The sequence below is a fragment of the Protomyctophum bolini genome, assembly GCF_963924005.1.
Source record: "Protomyctophum bolini genome assembly, chromosome: 3".
Classification (NCBI taxonomy): Eukaryota; Metazoa; Chordata; class Actinopteri; order Myctophiformes; family Myctophidae; genus Protomyctophum; species Protomyctophum bolini.
The window spans coordinates 10164404-10175709 of record NC_137864.1 but is presented as its reverse complement, the minus strand read 5'-3'; the positions used below and the strand labels follow the sequence as shown (position 1 = coordinate 10175709).

The window sequence follows — 11306 nt, the reverse complement described above, 5'->3', positions numbered from 1 at the left end:
CGGGTGGAAACCAAAATCGTTCCCTCTCAGGAAATGGAATGACATTTCAGCAGATCTAATAATCTCAATGTGAGCTTGTAGAACGGATACTTTTGGCTTTTCTTCTATGACAAAGTATAGGGCATTAAATGGCCAATAAAAGAAAATAAATGTGGAGATACAAGGTTTCTGCCCAACATCAACAATATTGTAAGTTGGTTTACTTCAAGCTTTGGTTACCCATTTTCCATAATTTCCCATCGTTGTGTTGTGGAAACGGTCATGGTTGTGTGCATGTGTGCGTGCGTGAGACTGATACAGTACTGACATGGACAGGATGGCATATCTAGCTTTGTTAAAATCACAAAGGAAAACAAAGTGTGACTCTGTGATCATTCTGCCAAGAGTCATGATCCCTGACCACTGAGAGGATGTGTGTGTGTGTGTGTGTGTGTGTGTGTGTGTGTGTGTGTGTGTGTGTGTGTGTGTGTGTGTGTGTGTGCGCGCGCGTGTGTGTGTGTGTGTGTGTGTGTGTGTGTGTGCCTGCGTGTGAGTGCGTGCACAGAGTAAATAATAAGGTTCACAGTCCTACTTGGAAGTGCAAACATTAGTACACGTTCAGAGTTAAAGACAATTTGCTGTGTACCACTACATCTACATGTGTGTGTCTGTCTATATGCGTGCGTGTGTGTGTGTGTGCGTACGTGCGTGCGTGGTGTGCGCACATCTCACAGTAGTACAGCGGTGGTGGGATTTGAGGGGATGGCTGTGGTGGGAAACTTCTTTAACCCCTGACTTCCCCCAGATGCACAATGTAAACTCAAACTTCCCAAAGCCTTATCTGGGGGAGGAGTACTGTCTTTGTGCATAAGTGTCTGTGTGTGTGACTGTGCGACTGTGTGTGTGTCTGTGTGTGCGTGTGTGCGTGCGTGTGTGCGCGTTCGTAAAAATGTATTTGTGGCATAAAGACCATTCTGTTTTCATTGCCCTCAGCTTCGCCTCTAACATACAACGTTTTTCCGCCAGCGTTGGTCAGATTCCACCACGCACCTCAAATGTCACAAGAACATTGCTTTGAATTAATCTTTGTTCTAGTGATGATGTGCTGGAGTATCAACGGTTTGTGTCAAACAGGAAAAACACTGTCCTACTACTGCCAATATGCGTATGAAGAATTAACTCATGGCACAGTGTGTATGAAATTTGACTCCCTAACCCAAATATTTGTCACAATTGCTGTACAAACTGGGCTAAAGTAAACAAAACCACAAATTGCTGGAAAGGAAATGGCTTTGATATAATTTGCAAACCACAGTCTGACATCACCTGGAAAAACCTAGTGCTGTGCTGTCTGACCGCATTTTCACCTGTCACACAGTGCCTCCTGGTGGCATATTTAAGACCTGCACCCTGATTGACAGACTACCTGAGAAGGCAAACAAGGGCAGCCAGTCATTATCCACTTTTCACAGAGGAAGACACACTGTGTAAACTAGTCAATGAGACAAGCATCTCATTGACTTTGTAAGGTTACTGGGCTACTGAACAACACAACTGACAGCTAGATGAAATTGAATATTATATAGCAAACGACTGCATGATCCTGCCTGTGACTTTTTTCAAACAATAAAAATCCCTCATTATGAAACCCCAGGGTAAGTGTAAACATACATAAGTGTAATCAAGCTCCACATACCAAGGCTCCAGACAGCTGAGTAATGGCAACAAGCCAGGAGACCTTAGTTCCCCTCATGGGCAAGTAGCCTAAATCTAAATGAAGATGGGATAGAGTGAGCATCTAAACAGGGCAATGACTCTAAACAGGTCAGACATAAGACAAGAAGTACAAAATACACAACTAGGAAAATAAACAGACTGACTGACCTGACCTCCAACACAAGGCATGCTGATATATGTACTGGATGTTTACTGGGCAACATTTCACCATCACAGATCAACTGTCTCTCTCTCTCTAAGCTCTTTAACTGCTCTAATCTAACGAATAATAATTATCACAACATACATACATTTTCACTCTCTCTCTCTATTTCAACTGCTTCTCTGGGTCCACCTCTGTCTGTCTGTCTGTCTGTCTGTCTGTCTGTCTGTCTCTCTCTCTCTCTCCACATGGTAATTATCTGACAGATCATGCTGACTGATGGTCTGGGGCTTGTACAGAGCAATTAGCCTGCAAGCAAGCTGACCTCGGATATAGCTTAGCTTCAAGGTGTGCGTGCGTGCTTAGCTTCAAGGTGTGCGTGCGTGCGTGCGTGCACACACCAATGGCCTATGGACAAGCAGAGACAAATCACCCACTGCCCGGTCCACCAGCCCCCACACCCCGTCTCTCTCTCTCTCTCTCTGAGAAGGTCAGTGTAAATAAGAGACAAATGGCTTCATTTGCTCCTTCAAAGATAATAACCATACCCAATCAGAGAACAAATGTCCTACCAGATAATCTATTTATTTAGGCAGTACGGACAAATTCCACTTCAGCATATCTGACATCTGCTGGGTTTAAATTAGGATACCGCTTTTCCTTCTCTACATCACATTAGTCGATAACAGCCTATAATGAATACCTATTTCCTCCTAACGAGGAAGCCAAAGCAGGAATAATAATATCTCACACACGTTCTGCGTGTGACCTCCAATGTCCCAGACTCTGTCTACAGGCCGGTCCATTAAATTCACTTGATACCAGAAAATGCACAAGAGCTAACCACTCAATTCTAGCTGTTTGCAAGAGTAGCAGACAGGACACCCAGACACACAGCCTGACCCTCTTATAGATGGTTAGAGTCCTATAGAGCGTTGCAGTCCCGCCCCCTTTCATGGCCCGGAAGAGAATTTCCCATTAATTTTTCCCATAGACATTTCAGAAAGCATTAAAGACCTTTAAGCCTCGGACAAAGCCTGCTTAGCTCCTGACAAATCATGACAATGAACACAATGTTTTGGGCCGAACAAATAATTAGAAAGAAGAAAAACTCAAAAAAACGTTTGTACTTCTTTCTAATTATTTGTTCGGCCCAAAACATGTTGTTCATTGCCATGACTTGTCAGGAGCCGAGCTGGCTTTGTCCGAGGCTTAAAGGTCTTTAAATAAATACTTTCTGAAAAGTCTATGGGAAAAAATGAATGGGAATTTCTCTCACACGGGAAAAAAAAAGCGTTTCTGCTTTTCTGGAGCTTCATTTCCATCCACCAGCTGTTTAAAAACCAGGAAGAGACTCCTGCCACTCGTGGGCCTCATGAGCCTCAGCCATTGGTGACCCCTCATTGGCTGGCCTTTAACCAATAGGGCGAGAGGGAGAAAGTATAATGACTAGTTGCAACATCTGTTTATTGACAGCTTGTTGCCAAGCTGTAAGAAGGGGAATAAGAATAAGAATTCTTCAATTCTCGTCCTCTTCCCTATTCTTTGTGGCCACCACCGGTATCCATTCCTGAGTCGGCCCATCTAGTGTTCAGAGAGAGACGATGGACTCTGAGAAGTCTGCACTGTTTGATGATGGACCAATGAAGACCGGCCTCAGGTGTCAAGATAAATGTGCACGTAGTAGATATGAACCACATCTCTGTGATTCACCCCTGTGTGGGACGTGGGTGTGAGAGAGAGAGAATCACACTTGGAATGTAATAGGTACCAAATCAGTCTGTCCAGTGTTGGCGTACAACAGTGTTACATTTGGTTAAGTGTGGGGGCGTCCACGGGCCAAGCGGTCCAGGTGCATACCACGTTGGGCCTAATCCTGACGACCCTTGCTGCATGCCACTCTCCATCTATCTCTCTCCCTGTCTCCTGTCTCTCTCTCTCTCAACTGTGTACTATCAATAAAGCCAGAAAAGGCCCTCCCAAAATGGGTAAGTATGTGTGCATGTTGTTGCAGTTAAATATCTGTGATATTTAGATCAAAGAAATGTAATGTTATTAGCTGGAAGGTCGACGGACTCAAGTCACATGACATCGGAGAGAGAGGAAGTGCACCATGGTGAGGTCACACAGCAGGGAAACAATCACTCTGACAGAACACGGAAGGAACTTGTGTGCGCATGTGTGTGTGCGTGTGCGTGTGTGCGTGTGCGTGTGCGTGTGCGTGTGCGTGTGTGTGTATGTGTACTTGTCATTTCCTCTTGGAAAAACTGAATGAACAGGAAAGCAGCTTATCTACTCTCACAAAGCCATTCTAGGTAAACTCCCATCGTACATTTGCACTTTGATTGCACCGAGATCTGACCGTATAGCTGTATAGTCTGAGATCACAAGATGTGGTCTGCTCTGCTTGTCCGTTCCAAATGCACAGAAAGATTTGATGTGCTGCTGATTGTGCTCTGCTCTGCTCCCCTCACTTAACCTTCCACAAACACTTGAAAGCGATTCAAGGGAATCGGCCTTTCTGTCTGATTTTAAAGCTTTAAGTACAGTTTAAGTACAATGGTGAATGAATCCACTGATGTCTATGATTAGGTACAGTATGTCTTCCGTTTCCTTGTTGCTTATTGTTGCTTTATCTGTTATGTTAGTGATGCTGCTGTCTTCCTCAGGTCACCAGGTCAGGATTTTTTTCTATGTATATTATATGTATATATCTATTTTCAAATGTATTTCCATCTCACTACCGCAACAGTAGTAGGTCAACAGCAAAGTACTACAGACTCACTGGGCTGAAACAGAATTGTAGCGAAGTAAAAGGGGTGTTTTCTGTGCTCTCCTGGTCTTACGGTATGTCGGAGTAGGGGGTGGGAAGGTGGTCCCAGCCCCTGGGAGCTATAGCAGGTCACCCCTCATTTGGACCCCCTAAGCCGGGCTTCTCCCTGGGGGCAGATATCTGGACAATGCGGCTGCCCCTTGGCTTGGCTGAGACACAAGTAAGATTTCCAACTTTGATTCACAACGGAAATTTGTGGCTACACATATAAAAACAATTATAGGCACAAAGACTAAATGGCATACTCATGCACAAACATACTGTACAACAAGCACACACACACGCGTGCGGGCATGTGCGCGCACACGCACACACGCACACATACACGCGCACACACACACACACACACACACACACACACACACACACACACACAGCCACTGTTTCTGGGCTGGTAATACTGTGGGATGTTTGGCTACAAAACTTCCGCAGAATGACAAAGTATTGCAGTCTACTTCATCACTGCAAAGTACAACCCCAGGAACATATAACATCAAATGGTCTGTATCGTCGGGAAAACACACCCATAATTATATTTCATTAAGAGCTAGTTATAAAATACTTGGCAATCCGGCTAGCAGCGATGGGGAATGTATTGATTTATCAAATGCTGAAGCCACAGTTTGTATCTTTAACTGTGGTTTTGCAAGGTCACAAGCCAGGCAGTAGTCACTTTTCCTGCGAGTCAGTCAGCCCATCTGATAAACTAATCAACACACAAAGCAGCTGTACTGCGGTTGTTGTGCTTCGCTCTGCGTTGGCCTCACACCAAGGTCCCTTAAATGCTGCATAAATACTGTAGATGCTGTTAAAGGGCTGCGTAAACAGCCTAGTAAAGGCTGAAACATGACATCATAGTTGGCCCACTGCTTTATCCCTCTACATTTACAGGAATCTAGTCGGCTTGTGGTGAGAACTGATCAAATCTGTAAGAGGACATGAGCAACATGTGCCCGTTATGTACAATATGTGGGAATGGTGTCAGATAGTCTGTGAGATGGAGAGAGAGAAAGAGAGACCGAGAGAGAGAGAGAGAGAGAGAGAGAGAGAGAGAGAGAGATACACTGTGTATCATGTGCATGCATACAGTAGGCATGTGTTGGTTTCATAATAAAAACCCAAATGCTCTAGCTATATGCACTGCAAGTTTGCTTGAGGACAGGTTTGTCATGAGTGCTCGTCATCACCAACAGCACTTCAACAGACGGCCAAACTAAAACTAAAACAAAAAACAATGACCAGGCTGCCAAACTTTGGTCCTTTTCAAGATAGATTGGAAATTCACCACAATAATATTATCATGTGTATGCCATGATAAATGATAAACACGTCCCTGATCATGACTGACAGACAGACAGACAGACAGACAGACAGACAGACAGACAGACAGACAGACAGACAGACAGACAGACAGACAGACAGATTCTGCAAGAGGCTGCCCTGGACCATTTCAGAGTGCTTATGAATTTAACTCATTATTATTGTACAACAGTGCTGTAGGCCTACTACTGCTACAGACTGTAGGTTACATAAAGTACATCCACAGAGAGGCAGTCCACGGGTCTTAACTAAACCTGATTTATACAGGACGGTTTCCTGCGTCCAAAACAAACAATGCGTCTCACTGCAACACACACAATGCAGCTTGTAGATCTTCAGCATTACTGACTGATGAGCCTCCTCCAAGGACACAGGTACTTGTGTTACTGACAGACATAAAGACACACGGCATTAATCAGAGAATGCTCTAATGTTACTGTCCAACTCCCCAGTCCCCTCCCCTAGCCTGTGTGAGTGTGAGTGAGGCAACAGTGGAGAAAGAGGAGGAAGTGGAAAATGGGAAGAGGAACATTGATGATGTATTCTGGAAAACGTATTTTTAACTTCTGGGATTTGTTAAACAGAAGGAGGAAAAAATTAACTAAACAAAAATCATGAACTATGGATGGATAGCGTTTCCCCCACCCCATTATCCAGCTAATACATGCCTCATAATAGTGAAAAGTGTGTGTGTGTGTGTGTGTGTGTGTGTGTGTGTGTGTGTGTGTGTGTGTGTGTGTGTGTGTGTGTGTGTGTGTGTGTGTGTTATGCTGTGCAACAGTGACACTTGGTGGTGAACAAACGCTATGACGCTATTTTTGTGCTCGGACACAGCCAGGGACAGACCCAGGGACACAGACACACACATAGCTGTCTATAGGAGTGGTTGCCAGTAGACAAATAGTTGCTAGTCTGAAGGTATGATGGTTATTACTTATTACTGCCCAAACTCTAAAGAGAGAAAGGTGGAGGGGGTGGAGAGAAAGAGAGTAAAAGTGAGAGAGACTATAGTCTAAGGCCACAGAAGATTAATATTTCGCGTTTATATTGAAACACTTTCAACTTGGCGTCCCTATTTTGGGCACGGCATTATAGGCAGCGTTTATTTAAAAAATACATTTCTAAAACATACTCCAGGTGCAATATCACGCATGCAAGCACACTCTCAGGCAGGCAGGCAGGCAGGCAGGCAGAGAGAGCGACACCACATCCCCAAGAGTTGTGGTTAGCTTTCACATACGAGGCCTAAACATCAAAAACCCTAGTTTCCTCTCTGATTAACACAGGAATGCTTTAGTGTCTCACACACACGCGCACACGCACACTAGAATGTCCAACTTAAGGTCATTACAAAGACATTCAGTACGTTGCGTGATGGGTGGTTTTCTTGTTGTCATTCAACTGATTAAAGACAATCAATGGCCCCAAACCAAACCTCAAACAGCAAATAACACCAATATGAAGCTGGGCCCCCCCAGTGGAGCCCTATGATTACAGTCACTCACTATGCAATTTGCAAACAAATGCATGAGTATATTTTCAGCTTAGCTGTGTTATTCTCACAGCAGTCTTGCGCAACAAATCACTTGGTTCATACGTAGCTTAACAAAAAATACTGAAGAATCTTTACAGTGAGATACTATAATTTACGCATCCTACCAGGGTCACATTTTTTCCCCCATTCTGAATTCCCATAGACGGATAGATAGGCGGATATGAAGCATCAACTGACGCCAAGAAAAGGCTAAAGCCGGAGCCGAAATAATTACATTTTCACCAGAAACAGACTGTATCAAATATGAGTGACTGACTACAATACAGAGCCACTTCCCTGACAATATCGCCGGTCAGTTTGTTTATTTTTGGACCACAATTCTCCAATGTTCTCCCCAATGTTCTCCCCAATGTTCTCCCCAATGTTCTCCCCAATGTTATCTATCTATCTATAAATGCACTACGTCTCCCCCACAGGGAGTGCAGTGCCCGGTGTCGAGTCGGTCGGACCCACGGTTGTCCAGAACCGCCATAAAAGGCCTCTGCCCGGGCTCTGGATAGGGCTCCTGCCCAGGCTCCATATATGGAGCTGGCATGTTCTGACATCACAACACTCCATATTTGGGCATGATGCCTGACACAGAACTCCATAGGAATAAAGGGAGAGACAAATACAGAAATCTCAAGGGACAGAGAGATGGGTGGAACGGGTACTCTAGAAATAGGATCCAGCAGGAAAGCTAACCTCAACAAACACACACACACACACGTGCACGTGTGCACTGTGCGTGCGTCTGTCCATGAGCCAGAGCTCGTTAATTACGTTAATTATGAATTGAGTTTATTATTTTGAATTGAGGCATTATGTAGAAAAATATGCAAAATAATCGAAAATATGAAAAAACTACTACTGTGGAAGGGTTATCATGTATTCATTTACTTGTATTGATCCTATAAACAATTTAATATAGGTCTAGTGTTTGGCTCATGGACAAAGAACCAAAAAGAACTGAACCGGTTCCCAGCAAATCAGTGTGATGTTCAGTGGCAAGGCCTCACTATACATACGTTATGCAAAGTTAAACCCCCCCACCAGTATACAAAAGTGGACCCATAGCAAGACATTTATCAGATTAACTTGAATGTAGTTTAAAATGAAAGCCATAGAACAATGAATTTAGAGCCATGCAAACATTGGATTTCAGTTGACTTTAGGGCATGCCACATAAATTTCAGTTTAACATTCCATTTTAAACGTTGTGTAATGTAAAACTCTATAACGTGCAGGCTGGGGTGATGGAGGCAAGCTTTGCCAGCAGCAGATTGTGGCTTCAATTGAAAAGCAGAGATTGCGGGTCGACTCCCGATCCCGGCGACTTTTGCTGCACGTCACTACCCTTCTCTTTCTCTCCCAATTCCTGTCAGTCTACTAAAGTCTGCTACAGTATCTATCAATAAAAGGTAAAAAGTCCCCCAAAAATGTCTTACAAAATTGATGAAAGCAAGCAGCAGATTGACAGCTGATTACAGCTGAGGTGTGTACCGCAATGCTTCATTCATTGTGACGAAGAGATTCACTGGAGAAAGGTTTTAATGCATAGATTGTGAACTAGTACAGCTACTACCAAAATGCATTCCTGCTGCATTTGTTTATAACCGTAGCCTGCACTAGACGGATTGGGCTTTAGTTATGAGTTGCAGCAACAAAATAAGAAGGCCCATGAAACAGACTTACTGTAAGTCGGTGGTATATACTTTCAGAGAACAGAGTACAAAATATAAGTTAGCATTACAGGAAGGATAGATAGTGCTCTGATTATGGTTAGTTAGGGTTGTAATGTAATGGTTGAACTGCATGGCTTACTGTCATTGGGAGACTTGCGCCCAGCTTGGTTAGGCGAAGAACAGCGAATGGTGGTGACGATGGTGTTGTGGTGGGGGTTGGGGTGATGCGGGTGGTGCACTGCTGGGTGATGGCCGTTATTTTCCGGCGGGGCTCTGGTGATGCTGATCTCAGGTTTGCGGACATCTCCGGGGCTGGGAGGCTCCACCTTGCGGCTGTGGTTCTGCTCGAGGGTGCGGGCCGTGCCATTGTTGTTGCTAAAGTTCCCCTCGTTGCGTCGTGTCGCTGGGGAATCGGTGGCCGTCTTAGCGAAGGTCACCTCTCGCTTGTGGCCGAGCTCGGGGGTGGTCTTTGAGTGTCCCAGCACCTCGGGGCGCTTCAGGGCGCTGTTGCTCACGGCGCGAGCAGAGCCGGGGCTGGTGATGTGGTCCTGTAGCTTGTTGGAGGAAGAGGAGATGTCGATGCAGAGCTCCGAGCGGCGCGACACAGGCTCAGGGGTTTTGGAGCCCGCTCCGCCACCGCCCATGATAGAGCGCGGCTGGGCGTAGCTGTGGTTGTTGTTGTTGGAGGTGGCCCCGGCCGTGCCCAGGTCACGGTAGTAGATGCTAGTGGGAGACATGGCGTTCCGGTGGGGGGAGTTAGTCCGACGGGAGTGACTGTCAACGTCCTCCACCTCAAAGGACCTCTTCAGAGCTGCATGGAGGGAAGAGACACAGGTTAGTATCCTTGAGTCAAGACACTGACTGAACCCCTAACTGCTCCATTTACCATTTGGATTTGCCAAGAGTAAGCACATTTGAAAATAATTGTGTTGTTAGATTAATACCAGTACATAGTTTTACAACTGTCTATACACTTATGATTTGAAAAGTCATAATAAACCTCTAGCCAATGATATAATAGTGAAATAAAACTCTTCCTGTCCCTTGCTGGGGACCTGCTGGAAGCTACTAAAGGAACCCTGAGAATCCCTAGACCGCCACACTTTAAGCTATAAACAAAGCAATAATTACCTAAAAGTTTACCTACATTTATATGTATTATATGAATAAAAGAAACAGGCAGACTGTCACACTTACATCATCCCGGTTGATTATGGCTGAGGATCTCTGTCTCATTTACATTTAGTTTCCTGTCTTTCTACACTGTCCTCACTGTCTAAAATAAAGCAGAAATACCAATAAATAAATAGTAATAAAAGTAGCCTAGGTCTCATTTGTAGGTCAAATATAATGTTTACAGTTGGGAAGAACAATGAAATTATAGGTTCTTCAAAAAGGTCACATCAATTAACTGAACCATAAGCAAACCGTATTATTTTTTTTATCATCTCGTTCTGAAAACCAATATGAGCTATATACCAGTAGTGAACTGCCCGTGGTTTGAGGGTGTATATACCAGTAGTGAACTGCCCGTGGTTTGAGGGTGGGGGAAACTGGAGAAGCAATTTCACTGACGCGAAACAAAGGACGCCGTTGTAGCTGGCAACTGGACCAAGCTTGAAGCTTATGTAATTTAATTAACTACCAACGTAAATAGCTGGGAAACCAGTAACCCAATGAATCAGGTTTCTCCTAATTAGCAATGCTATTTTCACTGCATAAAACTCTGCATGGCACGTTAATTCCGATTTATACACTGTCTGCCATGCACCAATGGTTGGTTACATACTGTATGTGCAAGGTAGGTGGTACACAGTAAAAAGTAATTTATACTTAGTTGGCGTCATGGCGTCATGTACAGAAAATAGCACGTCTACACTGCTATCTGGTATCCTGCCTTTTGTTATTGAGGTAAGACGGTTCTCAGCTGTGCCAGAAAAGAGTAGGCTATGCAATGAATTTGACCTGAAAGATGTCAAAAATGAATTCCATTTTATGTTATATTTTACACTATGATGAATTGTATGATGAATTGAGAGTCCCTTTATTTGATGTAATGCAACAACAAAAGCCTGA

At 44.3% G+C, this 11306-nt stretch overlaps 1 protein-coding gene across 5 annotated transcripts in view; it reads right to left on the bottom strand.

Moving 5' to 3' along the window:
- Nucleotides 1–11306, bottom strand: part of septin9b (septin 9b) — a gene marked incomplete at its 5' end in the record, with an annotated part of 70275 nt that overhangs the window by 42439 nt on the left and 16530 nt on the right. For all 5 annotated transcript variants that reach the window (XM_080760595.1, XM_080760597.1, XM_080760598.1 and 2 more), the window contains one exon: nt 9370–10041. In XM_080760595.1, coding sequence (XP_080616721.1) covers nt 9370–10041 — 672 coding nt within the window. The remainder of the gene's footprint in view (nt 1–9369; nt 10042–11306) is intronic.